This window comes from Gallinula chloropus, assembly GCF_964237585.1.
Source record: "Gallinula chloropus genome assembly, chromosome: 1".
NCBI classification, from domain to species: domain Eukaryota; kingdom Metazoa; phylum Chordata; class Aves; order Gruiformes; family Rallidae; genus Gallinula; species Gallinula chloropus.
In genome coordinates, this window is record NC_140085.1 from 210,658,204 (window position 1) to 210,685,138 (window position 26,935).

The 26,935-nt window shown below is 44.1% G+C and overlaps 2 protein-coding genes across 2 annotated transcripts in view; one reads left to right on the forward strand and one right to left on the reverse strand.

The window, feature by feature from the left end:
* The window catches only part of FLT3 (fms related receptor tyrosine kinase 3), a gene marked incomplete at both ends in the record, with an annotated part of 46,195 nt that extends 44,805 nt beyond the window's left edge, over positions 1-1,390 (reverse strand). The window contains one exon of the mRNA XM_084277690.1: positions 1,336-1,390. Within this exon, the coding sequence (XP_084133816.1) occupies positions 1,336-1,390 (55 nt within the window). The remainder of the gene's footprint in view (positions 1-1,335) is intronic.
* Positions 1,391-9,713: 8,323 nt separating this feature from the next.
* Positions 9,714-26,935, forward strand: part of PAN3 (poly(A) specific ribonuclease subunit PAN3) — a gene marked incomplete at its 5' end in the record, with an annotated part of 81,901 nt that continues 64,679 nt past the window's right edge. The window contains 3 exons of the mRNA XM_084272233.1: positions 9,714-10,143; positions 15,726-15,866; positions 22,706-22,827. Of these exons, the coding sequence (XP_084128359.1) occupies positions 9,714-10,143; positions 15,726-15,866; positions 22,706-22,827 (693 nt within the window). The remainder of the gene's footprint in view (positions 10,144-15,725; positions 15,867-22,705; positions 22,828-26,935) is intronic.

Below are 26,935 nucleotides of genomic sequence, written 5' to 3' on the forward strand. Positions count from 1 at the left end.
TTTAAAGAGTGATCTGCTAGAGAGAGAGATGCATGCAGCTACCAGTTCTCAGGATTTCTGCTATCAGCTATGCCCCTTATCCTTCAAATCCTAGCCCACTGGTCTGTGCAAAAGGATTTTTCCCTCTATCAGCTGGCTGCACAAGAAGTAACAGTGCCTCCTTATATACCTCGCCTTGACCAAATAATACCTCAACAGAAAGAACACCAGTCCTCCTGGAGGATAACCACACCACGGGGCTCCCCTACCTTTTGCTCTCTCTAGACAGAACTGAGCCTGTATCTTGCAGGGGCCTCTGGGCACTGTCACATCCCAGATGCCAATCATTTTTATTTACTGCAAGACTAGCAAAGCTCGGTCAAGAAGAAAACACACAAGTCCCTTTTTGAGAGGGTTTGTTCAGTAGTAGTATCAACAGTCATGCAAAGCAGTAGATCATAAAATACTCATTTTCATTTTTACTCCACCTTCTCTTCAAATAGCTCGTGTAGACTTTCAGCCATGAATGAATAACATCTAGCAATTGCTCTTTGAAGTAAATCTTACTATCCCTGTATAAAGGGCTGAAAATGGACAGCAGATTTTTAAATAACTTCCTCAGGAATGTGTCAAAATTGGATCAATCAGGTAAAAACACACCCTCTTTTTTATTTCAGTCCTGGGTTTTGAATCACCAAGACCATGTTGGATAGGAGTAAGCCATTTATTTTAGAGCTAGTGAAAAGAAGTTGAGGGAAATTGACATGGAAGCAAATGTTATTCCCCTTTCTCTTAACAATGAAACATTGAGGTGATTTTTCAGTAGAGGAAATCGACATTTAAAATGCAAAACTCTTCACTCTAACAAAAGAAAGGCACCTTCTAGACGTTGCCTTCTATTTACATTATTGAACAACAACAGCAAAGCCTGCTAAGGTACAGAAGCATTACTGCATTTTGTTCTACCAAGGTATCTGACTCACAGGTTATTTACCTGGGAAACTGCAGATACATTATTTGAAGTGATCAAGTCAAGCTAGCACTAACATCAGGAAACATATTTTCATCAGGAAAAAGAAATAAAAAAAAAAATCAGTATATTTAAATACTTTATACCTTGAGCATGAGTCAGGTGCAGTGAGAGAAAAAGCCAGGCTGAGCTGGGAGAGACTAGGGTGGGAAGGAGAAGAGCATCTCCAGAAAAGAGGAGAACGGTGCGGCAGAAGATAAAAGATGTGGGAGAAATTTAATGGGTACGAAGTCAAGGGAGAAAGGAAGCAAAGATGTGAAGGGATGTAGCCAGACACCAGGAAATGGAGAGGAAAAGGTATGAGGAGTGGTATGAGAAGCCCCTACCTGCTAGCTGAAAGAGGCTTCCAGCGGGGTGGCCACGGAGCCAGCCCTGTGCCATGGCTGGCAATGCCCTGCAGTCCCCCAGCCCTGGGGAGTGAAACTGAGTCACGCAGGTGGTTGCCTTAAGGGTGCACGTCACTGCCCACAGTTAAACCACTTCTTTAAAAGCAAGGGCCTGAGACCTGAGCCTGAAGGAAACGTCTGTGGGATGGGGAGAAGAGGGCCTCTCTAGGGGTCGGGGAGTGTCTTCCTTCTGTTGGAGGATGTCTCTGCCAAGCCAAGCAGCTGCCTCCGCTCCAGCTGCTCTGTCTGGTTCTTTAGCCCTGCACTCAGACCTCTACAAAAACATATTTCCTCAGGTAAATTTGGTGCAGCTGGCTTTTAGTGTCTCACCTCAATTCTTATTTTTGAAGCAGTTATAGTTTCTGCTTTCATGCACTGGCAGTCTGCATAATTTCTGAGAGGAAGAGCGAGTGGCACTGCCAAGCTGAAGAGCTAAAAAATAAAATAGAATGAAATAAAAAAATCCAAATGAATTTTGCACAGCACCATGGGAATACCCCACCACATCTGCCCTTGTGGGCCGAGGGAGGTTTCCTGCACTAGGTCTGCTGTGACGAGGGGACCTGCTGCAGTCACCTCTGAGACCCCAGGGGGCTGCCACCCTGATGGGGAGCAGCTTTACAGCACGGGGCTGTGTTCACATCAGGGGGAACAGGGAACTAGCGCTGTCCGCAGGAAGGTTCAAACTGAGCTACAGCTGCTCTGAAGTGGTTTCGCAGATGACTCGTCTGGGGGACAAAAATAAAGGTCTCCAGGCTCATTCTATGGACACGGTCCCTCTGCCCTCGGCCTGTCCCTGCTCACCTCTGGGCAGAAAGTGGATCCAGTTCTAAGGGATAAGCTGGAATACCTCTTCCAGAATCCCCAGGATACGCTGGGGGATTTTTATTCTTACTTCAGCTGTTATATTTTGTACAGAAAATTTTATTTTAATATCTTATTAATTCAGTTGTTGTATTTTTACTTGCTGGGGACTACACATCCATTCTGCAATTGTACAGAAGTAATTAAGAAGAATCCCTAAGCAAATAAATTCAAAGGCAGTAAAGTGCTCTCAGAAACCTGCCAGAGGTGATATCTGGATTTATTTATTTTTTATTAATACCCAGTAAATAGCTTATTTTGCATTAGGGAAGATCAAATAAAAATGTGGATGGACCAGAAGTGGACAGACCTAGGTAAGAGAAGTCACAGAAAGTGTTCCAAAGGTTACTGCAGGGTCAGTGGGGGAGATGGCACTGAGGTCGGCATTGTTGGTGGAGATGAGCACATGATCTCTCACAAGACTGCCTTAGAAATCCAGACTGAGGCAGCAGCATTGTAACGCCGGCGCTGAAGGCAAGTCTGTATGTGAGGCAGTGCAAAGGAAGGAGCTGAAATGATATGAAAACTAGGGAGGTACATATTTGCAAGGATGCAAAAACCGGCGTAGGGAAATGTAGGATTCCACAGGCTTTAAAGAAATCATGGCAAACAGGGAATGCTGGTGACAAGCTCTCCTGGCTGGCAGGTTGCCTTTCTTTCCCACGGCCCTCAGTGGCACACAGTCCCAGCCTGGATGAGGTTGGAAGATGCCTCTGGATATCACCTAGTCCAGCCCCATGCTCAAAGCATGATCAACCAGCACAAGGTTGCCCCAGAGCACATCCAGTAGGGTTTTAAGTATCTCCAAGGATGGAGAGTCCACAAGTTCTCTAGGCAACATATTTAGTGCTCAAACACCCTCACAGTAAAAAGGTACTTTCTGATCTTCAGAGGGAACCTCCTGTGTTTCAGTCCATGCTGACTCCCTCTGGACCTGTCACTGGGTACCACAGAAAGGAGTCTGGCTCCTCCATCAGACATGCCTACACATTGATAAGATCCCCCTATGCCTTTCCTTCTGCAGGCTGAGCAGTCCCAGCCCTTTCACCCCCTCCTTGTACGCCAGAATTCCCAGTCCCTCATCATCCTCATGGCTCCTCACTGGACTCACTCCAGTAAAGTCCATGTCTTTCTTGTACTTTTTTTTGCATTGCTTTCAAAGCCACACCTACATGCAAGTTTTGCTTCAAGAAACCAGGGTGCAGACAGTTTGGTGCTTCTGGTGTGAAACAACCACAAATCTACCCCAGTCACTGCTCATGGGCAGTCAGGTGGCACAGCAATGACGTATCTTAACACTTATATATGCACTGAAAGAGTGGATGCCTGACCTTTGGTTTAAAATTGGGAAGTGAGGAAAGTGCTTTGTTTCTCTTCCATCTGATGCATTAAGCACTGGAAGCTGCTGGGGTTTTGTTGAAGGTATTTTGCCTTTCTGTGTTTCAGACATGGAAAAACTAACATAAACTATCTTAATGATGAGAATGGCTTTAAACCAAAAATGAGTATGTTTGATAGAGGGAAGAACTTCTTCCCTGTGAGGATGATGAGGCCCTGGCACAGGCTGCTCCCTCCCTGTCAATGTTCCAAGACCATGTTGGATGGTGTCTGGTGGAGGGTGTCCCTGCCCATGGCAGGGGCCTTGGAACTGGATAATCTTTGAGGTCCCTTCCAAACCAAACCATGCCATGACTCTATGAACCTCTCACTGGTGATTCAGATGATCTGGTGTCCGAAGTCTTCATGCAGATGTGATGTTTTCAGTTTAAAAGCTTCTGTGAAAGATGCCATCAGCTAGGAAAGTTCATACCTACTGGATGAAATAAAATTAAATTTAAAAATCTGGGATCTTTATTCCTGAAGATGCTGGACTGGGGGTGGAGAGGGTTCAACAAATGTGAATTATTCTGGATGAGTAGGGATTTTTCTGACATGGGAGAGTTGTTTCTGTTTTATATCCAAGTTATGTCACACCATGACTGGCCTTCACTGCAAGTTAGCTAAAGCCAGCTTCAGTGGGAGTAGCCACATGGGAAGAAACTCTCAAGCTAAAACATATGACTGGATTACCAGCAGAGTGAAACTAGAGCTAGATTTTAGTACTTGTCCTAATGGGAAATCTAGCTTAAGGGTAGACACCCCCTCCACCCCACACTTTATCAACACAGGTGTTAGCAGGAGCACTTGAGGGTTAACTCCTGACTTCCTACTTGATCTGAATTCAAAACCACACTGAGTTGGAATGAATTTATTTTTGCATGTGAATGGGTATCTGGTTAGGAGTAACATTTGATTTCCACCAGGCACTATTAGTAAAGACAATTGCCTAGTTAGGGACCAATGAGTAGTGCTGCAACAGGTTAGTCCACTGAAGCCAATATCCTCACTGCCATAACAGTCATTATCAAACACTTCAAAAGGAAGACTTAAAACCCCCCTTATTTTGTGGATTAATCTTCTCAAGAGTGGCAATTTCCCTTAGACTTCAGACAGCTGTTGGTGTATATCCTGAACTATCAGGTTTTATTGCTCTTCCTTCAAAAATAAATGAACAAATGCTAAATTCTTGTCTGTGGACTCTGATCATACTTAATAGTTTTGTAAATTTTGCTTTTTTTTTTTTTAATGATATACTGTAACAATAGACTTTAAAAGTTAAATTCAAATGATGTGAAAACTTATTTTAGAAGTGTTTACTTTGATGTTTCAGTAGTGTTAGGCGAGTTTTGTTAGTAGAGATAGTATCTCTTAATAGGCCAACTGGTATTGAAAAAATCAGTGATCAGGCATTACTTTTTCCAACTACTTGGTTGGTTTAACAAGATTCCTACCTACAAAACTTGTCTTGCCTATGCCTTCAAAAAAAAATCACAGCTACAGTAACTGCATCCCTCAGAAAATATTGTTATTTATTCACTTTCTCTGATGCCAGCCTATGCTTTGGGAATCTGTTTTCACATCGAATCATAGGGGTTGGAAGGGACTTGGAGAGATAATGGGGTCCAACCCCCCTGCCAAAGCAGCTCCCCAGCTCATATTGCACAGACAGGCGTCCAGACGGGGCTGGAATCTCTCCAGAGATGGAGACTCCACCACCTCCCTGGGCAGCCTGTCCCAGGGCTCTGTCACCCTCACTGGGGAAAAGTTCTTCCCCATGTTGGTGTGGAACTTCCTGTGCTCCAACTTGCAGCCATTGCCCCTTGTCCTGTCTCCACAGACCACTGAAAAGGGGCTGCCCATTCCCCCTGCATCCCATACTTAAGATATGTATAAACATTAATAAGGTCCCCCCTTAGTCTTAGTATTTATAAACATTAATCTTAATTTTGATCAATCTTAATTCTGATTTGCTAAACATTAATTTTTGGTTGACACAAAGAGAAACTGTCACTCTCGATAGCAGACGTGGCTTTCTCAACACTGGTTCCAATGGTAAGGGAGAGCTATTTGGCACTTGCAACCTGCTTTAGGTGGAGAAAAATGCTCTTGGCAGCTTCCCTTCTCAAGGATTTCTTTTTTCTCTCCCCCCCCCGCCCCGCTCCGCCTTCTTTTTCACCTCATAATGTTTGGGTCTGCTTTTCTCTCAGAAAGACTCTTGTTCTCATAAAAACTCTCATCCCTTGGCTATGGCTGTATGCATGCACGCAGGAGTATTTCCCCGTTTCTGGGTCGAAAAGCACGCTGCAGTGATGACTTGACTACAAAGTGGGACAAGACCCAGGGGCATCTATCTCTTTTTTCTTTGCCTTGCTCCCTGGATCTCAAGCAAAGTCAATCTGAGTATGTGTCCAGGAAGGGAACAGCAGCGCTCTCCATATAGGTGTCAGCTTCAATGAACACAGGACCTAGTTTTGGGGGGAAAAAAAGATTACAACATCATCCATCACTACACTCTGCAGGAACGCCCAGCACACCTCTATGCATTGCACAGGGCAGCAATGCAAGTTCAAGCAGACAGTGACTGGCTGGCAGGACTCCTCTGTGCTTTGGCTGACCAGCAGGAACAGGCAATAAAAATAAAATCCTGGAGAGGAACACATGCTTATGATTAATGAGAAAGTGTCAGGCTCTCTTATGGAGACTCCGTAGCTGCAGGTCAGCCTTCAGTACAAATCTTTATGTACAGTTAGAACTGAAGAGACAGGAGAGGCGAGTTTGCCAGAGACACAAAAAGAGGCTCATGCCATCCTGGCTCTGCTCTGCTGGCCAAGAGAACATGGAAGAGATGAGGGATGCTTCCCAGCGGTTTGATGCTCAGTGGCTCGGGTACACTTACACTGACTTTGGTTGGGGAGAAGAACCCAAACACCCCTGGTACTGCTCTGCACACCTCAGTGTGATTATCAGGGCACTTGGGCTGGCAGGATCACAGGCAACTGCCCAGCCCGCTATCTCAGTTCTTCCCGCATCCAGTGGGAATGTTTTCAACAGTACACAGACAGAAAAATGAGGGGCGTGTATACACAAGCCCGTTTGTGTCCTTGTTCCTAACCTCACTGTGTGTATGCAATATTAGACATCTGCACGGATCAGCAAAAGAGCTGTGGGAAAAGCAGATTCACAGGGTTGAAAACACAGGTTAGAATACACTGCAGCGATGGGAGTGGCTACGCAATTGAAGTCTTTGCTTGGAAGAATTCATTTCATGTTCAACCAGTTTACCCAGAAAAGGTATTACCCTATGTGTATCATGAAATCTCTTGTAAGATAACTTGATACCATTAAATCCACAGTACTTAAGCTCGGGATAAAAGATCCACAGAACTTGGGAAAGCTCCATTTCAACAGGGAGATTTTTCTTTTCTCAACTTTCTTTCTCAGTGGCCCCTTCAAACCTTCTCACACAGATACAACTTTTCCTCTCAGCCTGGCCTTTCTGGAGGGAAAGGGTGTTTTCCATCATACCTGGAACAAGAGATGATAAACAGACGGCTGATAACCAAGCTTCAGCCTGGTGATATTTGGTTTCTCTCTTTCCCAGCACCTGGTGTTACATCAACACACCACCCTCTACCTCCCATTCCCCTCTATGAACCCAGTAACCCACAGACTCCATTTGCCCAAGACCTCTACCCTGTAATGGCATCTTCCCAGGACACAGATGAGCAGGATAAAGGGAGAGAAAACAATGGACTCCCAGAATCTCCCTTTACCCACTGCAGCAGCTGAGGGAAGTGTCACCTGCAGGCACCTGTGTATAGCTACAACAGCTCATAGTGCAAGGAAGCCCTTGGTTTCACTCCTCAAGAGGCATTCACTGATGCCAGAGGGCTGAGTGATACACAGCTAAGCAGCACTGTGGGCACCTCAGCTAAAGCATCTGGAATTGCTTCTGATCCATGCACTAAAGCAAATCAATTTTGGCTGTCCGAGATGGCACCGGTTGGAACCGAAACATTTCCCATGGTTGAACCATTTGCTTATGGAGGGTCTCTTCCTGTGGAATCTGCTGTGGTTTGTCTAAGCTCCTACCCAGAGATTTTAATGGAGAAACCAACAGGGTCTTTCCATCCTTTTGCCTACCTTTCTAAACTTGCAGGAAAACAGAAGCTGTGAAATCTCTGACCTGCAGTTGAAAGGAAGCAAAAGGCTCAAAATTATTGGGGAATGACAGAGACATCACAGAATCATGGTTTGGGTTGGAAGTAACCTCAAAGATCATCTAGTTTCCAGCCCTGCCATGGGGAGGGACACCCTCCACTAGCCCAGGTAGCCCAAAGCCTCATCCAACCCGGCCTTGAACCCTACCAGGGAGGGGGCAGACACAGCTTCTCTGGGAAGCCTGTGCCAGCGCCTCATTGCCCTCATTGTAAAAAATGTCTTCCTTACCTATAATCTGAATCTCCTCTCTTTTAGTTTAAAACCATTCCCCCTTGTCCAATCACCACATGCCTTTGCAAACAGTCCCTTTCTAGATTACCTTGTTCTCTTGGGACAGAAGGCTGGAACTGGAGACCTGACCCTTGTAGCCTTGCCCTTCTCTAGTTTTGTCCCACCTTTTTCTTGCAGAGTAACCGCTTTTCTTTCCACTCAGCTGGTTCAAAAGCTTGGCGAAGACGTGCTCCTGGCTGCAAAAATGGTGATCCTCAGATTTCAGCTTATGGCATGTTTACATCCAGCCTTTAAAGGCTTTATTGGAGGAAGAAAGGCTTTGATTTGTTCCTAAGTGGCATTTAAAAGCTCGGTCTTCTTTAAAAATTTCTTTCTACACAACCTGTCAAAGCATCTCGGAGGCAGGTCCTGATTTTCCTTTAGTTTTTCGTGAGAGAAGACTGCAACAGGCAAAACCTAGACTTAATTCTACAGTACGACTGAATTCTACAGTACGTTTTCCCCGCCAAAACGCCTCCCAGTGCACTTTAACATAAGGATGGGTTTTCTACGCTGCGTACGCATCATTTCAGCAAGCTACACCAGCCATTTGTCTGAGGAAAAATAAGGGTTTTTTTTTAAAAAATAATCTTGAGTGGCTCTCCAAGTGTGTCACTGAAAATTCACAGAACAAAAACTACCCAGGCTCAGGGGTGAAACACTTCACACACCCCCTTAAGAACAGCCAGCCCGTCGATCCGGCTCCAGAAGAGGGAGAATCCCCTCAGGGGACATTCCCGCGCTGCCAGCGGGCAGGGGAAAGCAAACGGGCTGCTCTGGGTGTGTGTGGGTCCAGCAGGAAGGAGGCTGTTTTTGACAGGGTTGTGCGTGTATCTGGGGGGCGGGAATCGTTTGAAATCGTGCTGGGACCGCCGGAACTTTGACCTCCACCCCGCGAGGGGCAAAAGGCAACGGAACCAGCCGGACACAGGGCGGCCGAGCGGCCCCGGCCCAGGACGGCCCCGGCCCGAGGGCAAAGGCGGGAAGCGGGGGGTCAGCTGCACGCGCCGCTGGCCCCGCCGCCACGGGCGCTGCTATAACGCTCGCAGACCGCGGCCCGTCGGAGAAGTGGCTGGCGCCGCGCCGAGCGGTTAACGCCCGACCGCTCGAACTCGGGCAAGAAGGGAGGGCGGTCGGATCGTTCCGCGCCGACCCCCGGCTTTACTCGCTCCGCCGGACCACTCGAAGCTCCACGGCTCCTGCTTACCGCCCTTCCCACCCACCGCTCCCGCCCGCGGCGGCCAGCGCCCCCTCCTCAACCCTCACACCCGGGCCCGGGCCCGGGCCCGGAGGCGCTACCCAGCACGCCCCGCGCCGGCGCAGGCGCGCCCGGGCGGCCGCTCAGGAAGAGGAAAATGGCATAAACAACCCCGAGCGCCGGGACCACTGAGGAGGAGGAGGCGTCGCCGCCCCCGCCGCGGGCCGCGCGGCCCCTTTAAGAGGCGCGGAGTCGCCCCCTCCCCCTTCCGGAGCCGGAGCCCGGGGTGACGGCGGTTCCCGCGCCCCTTCCCCCTCCCCGCCCCCTCCCTCCCGCCCTCCTTCCCCATGGTGCCGACCCCGGCGGCGGCGGCGGGGCGGTTGCCATGAACAGCAGCGGCCTGCCCTGCTCGTCGCCGTCGCCGGTGGTGGGGCCGCCGCCGCCGCCGCCGGCGGGGGTCGGCGTGGCGGGGCCGGCGGCCGGTGGGGCGGGGGCTGGCTGCGGCGGCGGCGGCGCCGTGAAGCTGAAGTTCTGCCGTTACTACGCCAAGGACAAGACCTGCTTCTACGGCGAGGAGTGCCAGTTCCTGCATGAGGAGCCCGGCGCCGCCCCCGCCGGCCCGGGGCCCACCGCCCCCCTCGGCGGGCTCCCGCTCGGCATCCCCCCGGCCGCCGCCGCTGGGCCTGGCTACCCGCCGCACGGGGCCAGCCCGGGCCCGCCGGCGGCGGCGGTGGTGGGGCCTAAGAAAGCCGAGCTGGGGGCGGGAGGCGGCGGCGGAGGCGGCGGCGGGGGGCTGGATGGCCCGCGGCTGGCGAGTGAGTGCGGCGGGGCGGCCCGGGGGTGGGGTGGGGCGGGGGCGCTGCCGGGAGGGGGGGGGGGGGGGGGGAGGCGGCGGGGGGCGGGCGGCGCGTTGTTCCTGCTCCCCGACACGCTGTGGTGCTACCGGAAACAAATAACAACAGCCATGGTGGCGGCGGGGGTCTCCGGGCCGTCCTCCCGTCTTCCCCGCTCCTCTCCCTTGCCCCCCGGTTCGGCCGGGTCCCAGGCGGGCGGGTCGGGGCTGTGCCCTCCGCGGGGTACCGGGGTAAACCCGGCCCTTGCTGATGGGGAAGGGACGGGTAGGGGTGTGTGTGGGAAGGGGCTCCCCCCGCCCCCCCCCGCCCCAGGCTGGCTTTGGGGAGCATCGGGGCAGCTGTCCATCGGTCACCTCGGCGCTAGGCTGGGTGCAGGTTCCGTGAGTCTCCCTGCCCAGAGTCAGGCTGGGGGGGTAGGGGGGCAGACTGGGAGCAGGGTGGCTTTCCGGAGTTGCACCCTTGGGTGGGCTCAGCCTGTACTGACTTTCAGCTTTTTAAATATTCCAGCTGAAATATTGCACTTTAGAAAAGGATAAATAACTATGGATAGCAGATTTTCCCTGCCCTCACCCCACCCGGGGCTCTTACAACCTTCAAACACAGTCCCTTCTCAGATGGTGAGAGTTCACATGGCCTGTATGCCATGCAGAGTGGCCTTGCTGTCACTGGTTGCTTTTGCATCTTCCTAATTTGCAATCCAATTGTTAGATGGTGTTTGCAGCGAGCTGATTTTTTTTAATTTATTTATAACTGTTCTGGCTGTAGGTAAAACAGCACTTGGCAGCTAGGAAAAGATGCTCCTTCAGAAAAGCCATGCCCCTTTAAATGAGCATATTAAACTTGGTTGCATTCTTGATTTCTGTCATAAACCTGGTGTTTGTTTACATTAAGCTACTAAATGGTTACAACCACTTTAATTTTTTTTTCTTGAAGAAGGTTGCAGCCATGCTGAGCATCCTGTATATAGCTTTTTAGTGCTTGATACATGTTGCAGGAACCTGCAACTGCTGTTTTTCCAGGTGTGGTGAGCTTGCGCCACTGAGCAGTATTATCTCTCTAGTTGGTAGCTTGTCAGTTTCTTATGCTAACACAGCACTGTCATGCCTGCCTTTCCAGTAGGAGCCTGTAAGATAAAAATGGTTAATGCTTTCTATTAAAAGATCACATGTTCAGATTTTTATCATTTTGTCGAACTTTAGTTGTCCAAGATGAAGTTTTTTTTGCCTTTCATTTTTATTTTTAAAAGGTAGAAATATCTTGAAGGAATTCAGCAGGGATAAGTCAATTTTTGCTCCTTTTTATTTTGGGCAGAGTTAGGCATGAAGTACACTTCTACCCTGTGCAAAAGGAAGTCACTAAAATCTATTAAACTAGTGGATTTGGGCTTAAAGAGAATATGCATACTTTGTCTTGGGGGTACAAGGTCTTGTATGAAGGCAGCTTTTATAGGAAAGAGTTCCAAAATTTGCCCAAACCTGAAACCTAAGAAAAACACCTTTGGAATCTGCATGTGCTTAGGGATCTATACTGCTGAACAGTTAAATTATTTGAAAAACTTCCTTCTATTGGATGTGTCAGAGGTTTAAAAGCATGTAGAACTCTCTGCAGTTGCACCCATTCTGAGGGGACTGAGAATGGACGAGCCTGCTCAAGTGTTACCAGTGATAAGCTGCTGGGAAAGCCACCTCACCTGAAGTTATAGGAGGCAGAAGCTTGGACTGGTAGAAGGAGATCCTGCAGAAAGAGACAGCTAGGAGAAAAAGAGCAAGGAAAGGAAGGAGAGAGAAATTAATCAGAGCCAGTGAGTGGGCCCAGTCTTAGCTTCCAAGCTTTGGTATCAATTTGTGAAACAAATAAGGAAAATAGTTTTACTGACAAGTTAGTACCTAAAATCTGAATGAAGGCTTTATTTCTATGGATGTAGGAAGTTATGTGCAAAGTTGTATTAAATAATAAAGTCCTGAGCTTAAAAACATGAAGTTGGGAATTGCCAAAATCACCTGCTTGTCCATTCTTACCGACTGACTTCCCTAATTCAAAAGTACCTGGTAGTCTTCAGTTAGGTGGCCGTGGGTGCCATCTTCTCTTACTCCTTTCTCATTGGACCCCAGCCTCATTCAGTCCACAGAGCAGATAATGCTCATTGACTAATTAACTGTGTAGTCCTATTTATTGTTAAAAGTGGGTCAGTGCCTCATTCTAACATGCCTGTTACTCTAATCCTGCTCTGAGTACCGGATTATTAATTTGCTTATAGGTTTTTCTGCAGTAATCACAATGGCTCCCCAAATACCGACTTATTTTCACGATGTAGGTGATAGGAATGTTGAATGGTAAGAAGATGAACAGTGAAAAATAACAATAAATAGTCTAGTGTAGAAGTATTTCAGTATGAGGGCATGAAGTGGAATGAGCAGGTGACATCCTTAGAGCTAACCAGGTGAAGTTTGAAGTTTCTTGCACAGTTAATCTATTCTGTGCCATAGATGTTTTAGATACAAACATCTGGCAGGGATTCCGAAAGTGATCAGATATTCTTGGAAGAAAACTCTGTCTGGGATTATTAAATGCAAAAAGAAAAAAAAAATCATCTCTGAATCAGACTTCTCTTCCCCTACTTATGGCTGAGAGCCTGCTGGGAAATCCTGTTTTATCCTTGCCTCATGCTTATGCTTTTGTCTGTGCATCCGCTGCTGTTCAGCATCAAGAGATGAGGTAGTGGGATAGGTGTGGCTTTGGCCTGACTCTGGATTTTTATGGAATGAGACTGACCATGCTGATGAGCTCTGCCTGCTCTCAGAAGCTAACACTACTGCCCTCCACTCTCAACCTACTTGACTTTTGGAGCACACATGTTCGAAACACCATTCCTGCTTCTTCCTCTGAAGCTGTGAGTGCTCAGCCTTCTGCCTGGTTCACCTTCTGTGTGTAAGGTGGCCAGCTGACTGTCTACAAAACATGAAATGTGGTTGGTATTACTTGTCTGAAGTTTGATTTAAAAACCCCCCAAAAAAAAGGAAGAAAAATTTTTACATAGGACTGCCTCTGTGACTAAAAAGTAGTAATCAAAAAATAAATAAAAGCTTCCCTCAGATTTCTTAGCTGCAAAAATCTGGACATGGTGCTTTCCTATTAGATGTATGTCCCACATGTCAGCCCAGTGAGCAGCTGTGGCAGCAGTACCTAATCTGAACAAGGCTGCAGAAGGAGCAGAATGGTGATACTACTGTTGCTTGGCATTTAGGAGAAAACATACAATTGATTAATAGGATTTTAAGGAATGGCTCAGGGAAGGATGGTTAGGGGCCATATTAGCTTGAAAAATTTTCCCTCTTCTGTCAGTTCTCTCTGGCACTTCCCAGCTTGTGTAAGAAGCGAACTGGCAGCCTGCTTTGCTGCCTGCTGCTGGCTTGCTCCTGGGGCACTGGTCCTTCTTGATGCTGTGTGAGGGAGGATCTGGAGAAAAATGTCATTGTCATGCCCATACACATGCTGGACATGTTAAAGTTGCATGGGCAACTGCAGTTGAATTTGTTGGCTTTCTGGTAGTTAACAGATGTAGTATTCTTATGCATTTAGACCTCGTATTACATATTTATAGATATGAGCTGAGGTATGGCTGTAAACATTTGCTAGCTTCCACTCTGTCTTTTCCATCAAGTATGTGATACATAGCTCTCACTCTTTCATCTTGGCTTTGATTCTTATAAATGTGGCCAAAACAGTCTCCCAGCTGGGGACTCCAGGTGCTCCCTGGACCCCGTGGCAGCATCAGCAGCACGGGTGAGTGGGCACTGCTGTCTGCGGAGGAGCTGGCCACAGCAGCAGTGCTGCTGCCACCTCAGGTCAGCTCACCCCTTCCTTGTGAGCCTTTTTCATCTGGTTCTTTACCAGGAAGCCTTTCTCAAAGCCCTCCTAGGGAATCTGTAGTCGAAATGCAAGCCTGCGTTTCCGTGAGGTGCTCGTGATACTTCCCTGAGCGGCCCCTCTCTCTGTTTCTCTGCAGCTGCTGAGAAAGCCCATTTGAGAATAGACTTAATTGCCTGCCCCTGAGAAGGTGGAAAGGGACATCAAGGCTTGTGTTGCTTTGGGTTAGCCTATTAAAAGCATGACAGCTGTGTTAGCAGCCTGCCACTGGTGTGTTACCCAGATGGTTGTAGCAGTAGTGGATAGAGGCCACTGCTGTAGTAACTCTGTATGCAGTTAGTTGCTGGGTGGTTAGTTTAGTGAGCATTACAGCTCAGCTTTGGTGAAACCCATAAATAAGCTAATCTTGGGGGGAAAAGGCCTATACATTTGTGTATATTCTGCTCTTTGAAAGGTGCTTAAGTTTTACCTTAAAGACAATTCCTTTTTTAAACAAAATGAAGCAGTGGGTATAGAAAAAAATGGAAAGATAAGCTATTCAGCAAAACAGATACTACAGGTAATCTGTTGGATTACACTTCTTAATGCAGTGAAACAATGGTCAGGATTATTCCAAATATGGATTTTTCTTATCTTTAGTAACATTTCAGTATTTACAGCTTGAAGTATTTAGAAACAGACAGTTAGCTCAAACTTTTAAATGGAAGTATAGTGGCAATATGTCACATATCAGTTGCTTTTCCCTGGGGTTGTTTCTTTTTCACTTGTATACAGAAAACAGGTATTATAGTGAACGTGTATGGTTGAGAATTCTTTTTCCAAACCTGTTTGTACTTTTTGCAAGTGATGCTGAATTAGTTGTCCTATAACACAGTTTTCACAGAGATGCTTCCCCTTTTAATTTTCCAGATGCATTTTCCAGGAGTTGATAGATAATAAAATTTTCATCTTGTGTTGCTCTGAATATTTTTAAGAAATGGGGAGCCAGTTCTGAGAATTGAAGAGACATTTGGGACATTTGGAGTTGGTTAAAGACAACTGAGAACTGATGAGTAAAAACAGTAACCAGTTAAAGATGCATGAGAGGAAATGAATATTACTGATTTCACTTAATCACTTTGTATCACATGCCAACTCTGGCATGGATGTTATTTTTGCTTTTGTGTTTCATGTGGAAATGAAGTGAGGAGGAAAATTATTGGGAGCAGCTAAGGAAAAAGAAAGGAGCGAAGGAATATTTCTCAATCTGCATAGTTGTATGGACTTTTGGGGGGTGATTTTAGCATATGAAACTTAAAAATACACCATTAATTGGCTTTGAAATTAATCGTTTATGTACTTGGTGAATTTTCCTTGTTGTATGGGAAATCATTCAAAGTCTAAACATTCCACAGGGATTACAGATACCTGAGGAGTACTGGTAATTATTTGTTTCTGGTAGTACCCTCCCTGAGTTGGGTATTGAAGAGTGTAAAGAAAGTGTTACTACTGTTGCCATTGCCTTTCTGCTTCAAAGGCAAAGATGAAAAAGGGTGTGTCTGCAATAGTTATGTGAGCAAACTCTATATGCAATATCTTAATAACTTGAAGTTTTGATAATGTTTTTTTTTTTTAAGATACAGAGCATCCCCATTTAGTTTCTATCTAGCAGGTATTAGATAACTGATTTTTTGTAGGTATCACTGTAGGAGTGGGCCTTCAGGAAGGATTTGAATGCCCAGAAAATAGTGACCTTGGGGACCAGCTCAGAAAGAGTTCCATGTGTAAGGAACCACCTAGAAGCAAATTTAGACTGCTGCGGGAAAAATGGACAAATGGTAAGTGAGGGTGGGGTGATAAACACAGGCAGAAGCACTTCTGTAGAACCTCAGTAGCAGAAAAAATACCTTGATTGTGAGGCAGCTGATGCAGAGGGGGTCAGTGGAGGAATTGAGGTAGTAAAGCTGCCGTGGCTGATGTTTCCCTGATCTGTTACCTGCTGGTAAAGGTGTAATGCATTATACCACCATAACAATGCTGTGGTGAACCTCTGTGTTGGAGATGAGTTGGGGTAGATCGTGCTCTGTGTGTGTGCATGTGTGTTTGTTCCATGTGTCGTTCAGGAGTTGAAAAAGTTTCAGTTATGTGATTATTTTGTTTGATTTTCAAAGAGAGTTTGTTCTTAGAATGTGTTAGTATCTTCTGATTTGTTTCCTATCAGCCTTTTACTCCTGACCTTTTATAAAACCTGAGATTTAGAAACAAATACAGATATACAAAAGTGAGAGTAGAGACATGCATTGTACAACTTGTTGTCGGGTTGGTTATGTGATCTGCAGTCCCTGAAGGCTATGGGTAGACTCCTGCAGCTTCAGGTGGTTTAATACTGATACAACTGGCAGGAAGGGCTTTCCTTTTTCATGCATCCTCCCCCACTACTGTGAAAAATGTCCTAATGTTCTTCTGTTCAGGTTATCTGCACACATTGCATACAACTATTTACATTAAAACAAAAATAGGTTGAGTTTTAGGTACAAGGAAACTATTCAAACTAAAAGCTTAAACATGGGTGCTTTGAAAAACTGAAAGCAGTTGATGGAATACTTTGTTGCAATATATTAGGCATTGTGAAAGCTTTTGGAGAGGGTTAGCTCTGAAAGCGATGATATTAAGTAATTGTGTTACTCTGAATTGCTGTTTTTGATAACTAAGTAGTTCTGATGACTCTTTTGAAAAAGTATCAATTTAAATTTATATTATCGCTGTGCTTTTGGACTCGTTCCATGGCCAGAAGTCCTGCTGCTCTAGATAGTCTATCTACTGAGATTTTTACAGAGCAAAAGGATGGCACCTATCTTTTCTTCAGCCTTTATCAGATGCTGCTGTGGTGTGTGAGATAAATTTAAAAAAAGAGAAAAAAAAGTCCTCCCCCAGTCATAAAATATTATGATAAAGATTGCTGTTTTCTTTTGCTTGCCCATGAATATCTCCTCGCCCAGTGGGAGTGTTTGTAAATAAGGCAGCGTTTCCCAAAATGTTTTGCTTCCTGTCTGCCTTTCAGCCAACTTGGTTCATTTGTGCTGCCTGCCCTTCAGCTGCACTCTGTGTCACGGCATCCTGACCCAAGCCTGTGCTTTTACTTCTGCTCCTCATGCCTTGGGGTGCAGTACACTTTTTGTTGGTTGTCTCTATTTCAGCGACTCCTAGTCTGTGTTTCAAAAACTTTGCCTTCAATGAGAGAGGCAGAAAACCACCAGAGAATCCCCTTTCCATGACAAGTTGCAACAGTAGTGGCACTGTGGAGAAAGTAACACTGAGATGCACCAACTAGCTGTGTGGTGCTTGCGAGTTGTTACAAGAGGGGTGTATACAAGTGAGGTTAGGACCACAAGCACGTGATGATTTCCTACTATAAATATGTCAGTGCTAAACAAAGGAGGACAAGCATAAGCTCCTCTGCCACCACCGTGCTTCTAGGAGACTAAAAGTACACAGGTCTTAAATGACTTGCTGTAGTATAAAAATGGCTTTGTATAAAAGTTATTGTTCTTCTCTCAATATTAGGATAGCTATCTCTGTGTAAAATTCCACTGGAGATATGGCACTGTAGCTCTTACAGCTCTATCTCTAGCTGTGATAACTCCTTGTCCGTTGTATGCACATGTATACAGTGAACCTGTGATTCAGTTTACCAAGCTGTGCTGAGGTGAAAAGTGCCTACAAGGTTGTGGTACTGGGAGTTTAAGTCAAGATTACTTCTATATGAAAAACTTTTTTCCCCAGTATAAAAGTAATTTTAGTACATTTTAAAAGCAGTGATAATAACAAAATGAGCTATTTCAATCTATGGTTTATTGCCTTGCCAGAAATCTTTTAAAGTGTTGCTTTGAGAAATATGTCAACAAAACTCTGTTGTGATCTTTAACCCATTCATTTTGGGGTCAATATATCACATTATTGTAAAGGATCCATTTTTTTATATTAAGAACAGTTTCTGAGATGATCAGAGCTGATACTAAGTTCATAAAAGAAGCAGTGGAGGATATTACAGTATTTGTTTACTGGCTAGTAAATGGTAGAATGAAAACACCAGAAATGCCATCTTTTCAGATAGTGTTCAGATAGTGCTGGCACTAGACAAGATGAGCATTAAACTAAAACCCTTTGAAACCCACTGGTTCTGTTGAAGCTTGTATGTGGAGTACATCACAGTAGTACTCAAGCACTTAAGCTGTGATGAGATCCTTTGTTCCTGAAAAATGTCTTTGTAATAAGTAAGGCAAAAATAGCCATGTTTTTTCCCCCTCTTTGGTGCCTGCATCTGACTGGAAGCCTACTTTCTGCTGGAATTCTGTGGGAGAAGAATTATATAAGATGATATTTATTTTTAATTGCAGTTGTCACATTAAGCTGCAGTGTTACTCACCAAGCAAAAATTTATTAGATAATGTGTATATAGAAAGTAGAAAACATCTTCTGAATGTCTCAAGATGTTTTATTTAATTTCTTTCCAGAATTGCCAGTATGTGAGTTCTGGCTTTAATATTGATGTGATGTAGAAATTTCTTCTTGTTTTCACATATGTGCTTACATAACATGCTAGAATTTTTCCTCCCCCTGGATTCCTAGTTGTTCCTTGCACATCCATCCATCCTTCCTTCTCAGACCTGCCTTGTCAATCTTTCTGTTTTTATAAGGAAGTTGTTGCCTCTCTCCAAGGAAGAGCCTCTTGAACATGTATCCAACTTCAATGCCTGGACAGTACTGTTATGCAACAAAGTCATGTTCCATTGGCAAAAATAGCCAATCCAAGATGTTCCTAAAGTTGTCTAAACTTGTTCACCTAATCTTATAATCAGTGCTGTAAAAGAGAAAAGACATAAACCTCAGAAGAAGATTTTATTTGTGATTCTAATAGCGCTGTGTGCAGAGTGTTTGAAAATGTGCACTCACGATTTTTATATAGGAAAGATCTGGATAGACAAATTGAGTGCAGGGTCTGATGTAAATTAGTAAACACATGAGAAAAAAACTTCATAAGGCCTAAGATCTTTCCAATTTAGACTTTTTTTTTTTAATACCACGCTGCTTGTGTGGTGAAGTGTGCTCAACTCTGAAGATCTCCTATGGATTGCTTATGATAAATCCCCCCCTTTTTTTTTTTCTTGCTCTGCACTACTGTGATCTTCCTCAAGCAAGTGAGAATTTATGATTTGCCAGACGTTTGGCAAAAGCTGCCTATTTCTTATAGAGAAGGTCAGGTGCTAAATACAGTAAAACTGCCATGGCTGTTTAGGTATCTGAGCTTTCATCACTGTACCAGAAATGGGAGTGTGTAGTGAGCGCTGCTCTTTGGTTGTTTAGGCAATGCAGGGATTACTTTTTTCTTTGTACCTATGTAAGCTGCACTTTTTCTGTTAGTCTTAATTTCCTTGCCTGTTGCTGTAGGGAAGTTAGCTTAAGGAGGAAGTTAGTGTCAGTTTGTCCTTTGAAGGCAATAGTTGTACTTACTACTTCTAGAGCATTTTCTTATAGATAGCTACTGCCAAGGAAACTGCCCTCTGCTTTTCTGAGCTTGACTGTGATGGTTTTGAGTGTTATTGTGGAATATGTTTTCTTGTGGCCTTGGTCCTTCTGCTAAAGGTGTTTCTAAACTGTTAGGAAGAGGGCAATAGAAAGCCTTGTAGTTGAAAAGCCACCTTGAAATTAGTATGGTACCAGTAGAATTGAGTGGTATGAAGGTGGGTCAGCATTGGAGTACAGCAATTTGTGGTAATGACACAAGAAGGCTGATTAATGTGGCCAAACTGTTGTAACTCAGTAGAGAGATGGTCTTCATACAGCTAGATAAAAGTAAATATTCTGGCCTAGCTTTTGCTGTCTGGAGTGCCCAGTTAGGTATTGGTGTGCCAATAGAAAGCCTGAATGGTAGCTTTGAGCAGCTTTAAATGGTTTGGATAGACTTGTGTAGCAAATACCAGCAGTAGAAAGGTGACAATGTTCAAGATCAACGTTGTCATTCCCGGCAGCACTGTCAGCCTTGTTCAGGTCTGGGGTGGCTGCCCGAAGCCTGCTCCTACTTGCAGCTCAATCTGCCAGGCACTGAGGTTGCTTCAGAGCACCTGGTGCTGTGTTTGTGCCTTAGCAAGGCTACCTGCAAGGGCTCTGGGGCTTTGTTTGGGTAATGGGGTACCACAGCTCTATCAGCTGTCTGGATTCTTCTCACTGAGGGGGCTCTTCACGTGTTTTGCTGCCAAATGTGGCAAAACTTGCCAGCTTTCACTTGCCTCTTCCCAGTTTTAAATATTTTGTTCATTAACTGTGCATCCAACAGAGAAATGAGGGTATGTGGATCCTTGTTTTGGCTCTAGCATAGTGAGGAGCAGTGGGAGAAGCAGAAAGTCAGCTGTTTCTTAATTCTTCAACTGAAGGTTTTGTAAAGCTGGTAGTGTAATCTGAGGGAGCTGTTTGCTAGTTTGTTAAAAATTGGCTAGAATCTGGAGTTTCTGACAGACTTATCAGATGAAATAGCAGATACACTGCTGAAATTATATAGCATACCTTGAAAATGACAGTTGTTTCCTGGAAATTAAATGGTTTTTCTTGGTCTTTTACAGCTGAGATGTAGCATAAAAACTGCAGCCGTTTTTGATAACGGCTGAAATGCAGGCAGAGAAAGCTGCATTGGAAATGTATTTTTAAAATAAATAAAACCCAGAGTGTGAACCTCGAATAATTTATGGGCAAAGGAGGCTGAAACTACTCACAATAAAACATGGATTTGCTATCTTTTGATTTTCTTCTATGAATGAGTTGTAGTATTTTTCATGATGCCAGAAAATGATTGTGTTAAAATGCTAACACAGAGTGAGTTAGGGACTGATGGTAGCAGGTAGGATGAGACAGTAATTGGTGTTACTTCAGGCCTTAATTTCAACCTTTTTTCCAAATGAAAGCCAAAGAGGGACAAACATTTAAAAGACAAAGAAGTTGTGTCTTTTTTAAGGGATGTAGTAAGAGGGCTTAATTTTCTATGTGACAGCTCCTTGTGAAAGAGGATCTAGGGCACAGGTGATGGAGGGAGTTTTATTTTCCTATTCCCTTAGCTAGCTTTTAAAACTTGAAAATATATTAATGTTGCAATTCATTAGTAATTAGCATCTTTAAAGTTCCTTAGGAGTGTCCCTCAAACTGGCAGAGAATACAAACAGTGTTCTGGATTCGGTAGCAATACTTCTTTGCAAGGGAAAAAGATGCTTAGCAGATCTGTATTGCAACTGAAGTGTTTTGTTTATTTGATCTCTCTCCACATGCAGTTTGAGGTGCTCTTGGTGTTGACCCTGGTTGGGTAGTTGATGCAGCTGGGACAGTGTTTCCATCTATCTGGAGTATGGGTGGTGGTAGTCATTCTCCTCTTCCAGCCCTTCCTATGATTTCATGTGGCTGTACTTATTTTGCTGTTTCTTCTGCCTACAGCATGGAAATGGCTTACCAGGTTATGTGCCTCTTCTGGAGGAAGAATTCCTGTTGTGATGAAATTTGAGGGGTTATAGTCAATGTTCCTTTAGCTTTGCCACAAAGCTGCATTTTATTTCCTTTGAGGATTCGGATCAGGAAGTTGTTTCCTGGTGTCACCGTCTGGCTACAAGTCCTCCCAGAAGTTCAAGGCAGATAGTTTGGTACAGGATGTTCTTCTGAGTTGGATGTGTGCCTTCCTACCTTGGAGCGACCAATTACTCATGCCTGTTGGCTTGCAGTGGCCTGGCCATACTGATTAGTGCCTTTGTAATTTGCTGTGGGTGTTTTTGTGGAAGCTTAATTTGAGCTGCAGCTTGTATACCATTGTAAATCCTCTTTTTTTTTTTTTATCAGGGTAATACTTGGTTGAGTGTTTTGTGTTAATTATGACTGCTTCTTGTTCTTTGTAGTCTCATAGTATTTAATTTATTTGTGGCAAAAGTACTGTGCTTGTACGTCAAGGCCCTTGTTTCTAGACAGGGGATTAATTTCTCATATCCTTCACACTTGCTTTCAGTCCAAAATAGGGTTTGGGCCATATTTCATTAAATTGCTGCCACTTCATGAAGTATGAGATAATCAAAATAGTCTTGTGCTTTTAAGGAAGCTTTTAAATTGGTTGTGCTTTGTGTGAAAGGACTAGAGTATTTTTTTAAATGTACATTTCGTGTTACCCTTTAAAAGAACCAGTACCTCCAGTTAAAACCTCTGCTCAACAGATGTATTTCCAAGACGTGTTTGCAAGAGTATAGGTTTGCTTAAAATAAGCTTGCCTTCTAAGTTGGTTTTTCTTTTACTTTTCTTTCTGGTATCATTGTTTGCTTTGTCACTCTTGTTTCTAAAGTTCAAACCCATCGTTTCTGTCAAAGCTTTTTACTTCTCTGCCTCTTCCTGCCTTCCTGCTGTACCTTCATGCTGCACAAGCTGTCCTTTAGCATGCTGTCTCCTCAAGTTTCATTCTCTGTGCTACAACGATTTTAGTTCTTTTTGCTGAGAAGGTAGGCTTGAAATAGCATTACCAACCTTTTCCCTACCCTATCCAATCTCCCTCCACCAAAAAAATCCCTATGTAAGAGGTATTAGCAATTAAACCCGTGGTAAACTGATATTTTTTTAATTTTTTTTTTTTTTCTGAAACACTTTTCTTTTTTTCTTTTAGTTCCTGGAATAGATGGCGGTGGGTTAGCTGATGCTAGTCTCACAGATTCCTACTTTAGCACCAGCTTCATTGGCGTTAATGGATTTGGAGGTCCCGCTGAAACAAAGTATCCCATGATGCAGGTAATAGCCCTGACTTGTGTAGTGTTTCCTTAGTTCTGGCTGGCATTACCCCAAGAAGGGAAAACTACTCAACAGGCAGGAAAAAAATGGAGCCTTCTGGTATTGTGTCATCTTGTAGGATATAGAGAATATAGCCACTTTAATCTTCCAAATGGAAATGAAACGATATAATTGCTTTAAAAATAAGTCTGTTTTTATTGGCACTTATCTGAGATGTTGCGTTGGGCTTTGCTGCATACTTCAACTTTGTGTTCTTAGATTTCTTCCTAGGCTTACAGCTTGTTTTGGTAGCCTTTTAGTAAATATATAAAAATCACGTTTTTGAAACATTTGAAAAGATCAAAAGTCACGAAAGCAAAACGTGACCTGTCAAACCTGGAAATTACTAGGCAGAAGCTCGAGAATTTGTAGACTTGGTCTCTGGTGGTGTTTGGTGATGTTGGATTCACACTTAAATCTTCTGAGATGTTTTCTTGTATTTATAGTGTTCTGTAGATGTTGGCACAGGAACTCCCATGAGGTGGAATTTATTGTGTAGGTAGTAGTATGCAAAATTTACACCAAAAAGCTGTCATATTTAAAACCTAAATGAGTATTGAATTAACACATGAAGTACTATAACAACTCCCTCACACTGTTATGCTTTTTAAAAGCTGAAAAAAATATGGTCTCTCCCTGTACTCAAAAGTTTGACAAACCAGTTTCTGGTAAATGAAAGAGAGCACAAGTCAAACAGTTTTCACTGAGTCCTGACAACAACTCTCTTCTTTTATATCAAGGAAACTCTCCTTATGAGCTTACTTTGATCTCAATTGTGGCTGTATTATGGATTGAAAAATAACTCAGCAAAAGGTGGGAAATAATTAGGTGTGTTTCCTTCTTTCTTCTCTTTTTTTTTTCTTTCCTTCCCTGCATGTTTTCAAGAAGGCTGGACTTTCTCCTTCAACCAAATTGCAAAACTCGAAATGTTTATTACTGGCATGATTTAAAAAGAAAAATTAACCTCTGATCCCAAAGTTATGAGTGAAGTTGGAAGTTACAAATTTTGGTGTCACTGAGATCATACAATTTTGTGCTTTTAGTGCAAAATCATCGTTTTTATCCTTAAAGTGTATTCCACAGCAGTGCTAATATCTGTATAAACACAGATTTTTAATAACTGTTTCCTCTAAAAAGACAATAGGGTGTGCATCTAACATGCTCATAGAATTTTTAAATATTTTACTAATGCCTGTGAGAATATAGACAAGGCATTGTGTTTCTCTTTGAGAAAAGAAGAAATTGATGTGCCTCTTACCCTTTGCAGGCTAAGGAAAATTATCTCTGAAGAAGGGTTTCATTAGTGTTGAGAAAGTGCTTACAGGCATTAAACTGCAGTTTAAAAAGCATTCTTTTATTGATTTTTTTTTTCCCCCCCTTTGAATCATATAATTTAAGTTCTTGTTTGCATAGGTAAAGTAGTTAACACTGCCTGTTTTGACTGTATGTCAGCCTCTAAATTAAGTCCGTGCTGGCAAAGTTTAGCTGCTTAGAATGTGGTTTGACATGTCATTCAGCCCTTTAAGATTTTTCCTTCATCTTATTATCCAGTGACTTTTACTCTAAATAATATGAGTGCTTTATGGTTTGGAATAGGGACTTTAATGGGTTGATGGTTGTGTCAAGGATAGACCTTTTTCTGTCTCTCTGACAATTTGCCCACATTTTTTCACTTAACGTGCTGGTTTTAGCTGGGATAACTCTTCATAATAGCTGGAGTGGGGCTGTGTTTTGGATTTGTGCTGGAAACAATGGTGGCAACACAGAGGTGTTTTAGTTACTGCTGAGCAGCACTTGCACAGAGCCAAGGACTTTTCTGCTTTTCACACTGCCCCACCAGTGAGTAGGTTGGGGCTGCACCAGGAGTTGGGAGGGGACCCAGCCAGGACAGCTGAACTCAACTGACCAAAGGGATACTCTGTACCATATGATGCCATGCCCTGTATATAATTGGGGATTGACAGGGAGGTGGGACAGTGTCTCAGGAACTAGCTATCACCTTTGGATGGTGAGAATTTGTGCTGTACATGAATTGTTTTGTATAAGTTATCATCATCAGCTTTTTCCTTTTCTGTTCTATTAAACTGTCTTTATCTCAACCCACAAGTTTTACCTTTTTTTTTAATGTTTTACTCTCTTCCCTGTCCCACTGGGGAGGGGACAGTGAGTGAATGGCTGTGTGGTTGTTTGAGCTGCTGGCCAGGTTAAAGCATGAGATTTCATTAAGCCTTTGCAAAACTGGTTTATAGAGACCCACTGTAGACTTCCTAGATGTTAGATAGCTTCCCAAAGATGTAGTCTGCATTGGCATGTTCCAACTTGAGTACATTCTTGCAGTTACAGCTCTGACCTGATCTAGGCCTTACCTGAACTTCTTGCAGGAATGCTGATCTGCTTTATTTCCCTCTTTTTTTTTCATTTTATTCCATTTCAGACTGAAGCAGTATGGAAGTGGAGTTGTGTTTAATGAAGAAGAGACCTCCATCTGTGTTAATTTGAGCAGGGAGGTGTATAATAAGGGAAAAGAGACTTAAGGCTTAGAGAAACTGAGCTGAAGATAAGTGAATCAGGAACTGGGAAAGAACTGAGTAAAGGGCCAGAAGCTGATAGGAGATGTTGGTGGGACACTCACAGAATGGGGACTGGAATTGCACAAGTTGGTCTAATGCAAAGTTGGGGCAAAGTAGGATGGAGAGAACAAATCCATGTGTCTGTTTCTATCCAGGCCCTTGAGTCAAATAAAAGATACTGAAAACTTCGTGTTCTGCCATTGATGTTCTGATCACAAAAGGGATTGGGTTGGTAGGGACCTTAAAGATCATCCAGATCCCACCCTCCTGCCTTGGGGAGGGACAACCTCCACTAGCCCAGGTTGCCCAAAGCCCCATCCAGCCTGGCCTTGAACCCTGCCAGGGAGGGGGCAGCCACAGCTTCTCTGGGCAACCTGTGCCAGGGCCTCACCACCCTCACAGGGAAGAACTACTACTTAATGTCTAGAGTGAATCTACCCTATTCAAGTTTAAAGCCATTATCCCTTGTCCTATCACTGCACTCCTTGCAAACACAGTCCCTCCCCAGCTTTTCTGTAGGTCCCCTTCAGGTACTGGAAGGTTGCTCTAAGGTCTCCCTGGAGCCTTCTCCAGGCTGAACAAGCCCAACTCTTTCAGCCTGTCTTAATAGGAGAGGTGCTCCAGCCCTCTCAGAAGTCTTTTGTAAAATATCTCATTAGCCTCTCAGTTTTGCTTTTGCAGTGCCAGCATCAGCTCATCTATGAATTAGACCTCTCTGGTGGATCTCTGCAGTTCAGAAATAGATCCATCATGATGCAATAAGAGGAAACTTTTTCATCTGTTTTGTTAAAAGTGGGAAATTGCACAAACACACAAATAAGCACACTGATAGAAAAACACCACTAAGATACAACTAGATGTTAAGAAATGTTATGTTTAGGTTGTCAGTACAGCCTTGAGGTTATACATTGAGATGTCTTTCTCATAACATTGTATAACTTTTTTTCAGTGGGAAAATTAGAAGTGGGACTAATTCTGGGCACAGAGATGCATGGTGCATGCACAATGAGTATCCATCTGATAGTCCAGCATTCATTTTATGGCCCTGTGTTTTACCCCTACATGGGGTTCACATCCTTCTTGTGAAGACTGTTAGTTGGTAATGTGCTTTTCCGTGCAGGTTATAATTGCATCTAACTTTGAGGAATGCTTTTCTTAGGAAAGAAGAAAGTAGTCTGCATTTTATAGAGGCGTGGGAAGAAGGTTGGCAATTAAACCACCCCCCCTCCTCCCTCCCTCAACCAGAGTTTTTGAAAGTAACCTGTACAGCTGGAAGGTGAGGAATGGAGTTAATGACCACCTGGGGAAAACTCGATTCCAGTTGCTTAACTGGCCTCAATCTAGCAAAGGCAGTAATAGTCTCTTCTGGGTAATGCTTGCTTTCTCTTGCCATGAGATAGTCTTTCTGCAGCCCATGCTTTATTCACTTGATACCTTCCAACTTAATGATTAGTGATTCAGTAGATGAGTCGTCTTGACTATTCCTATTTATTCCGTAA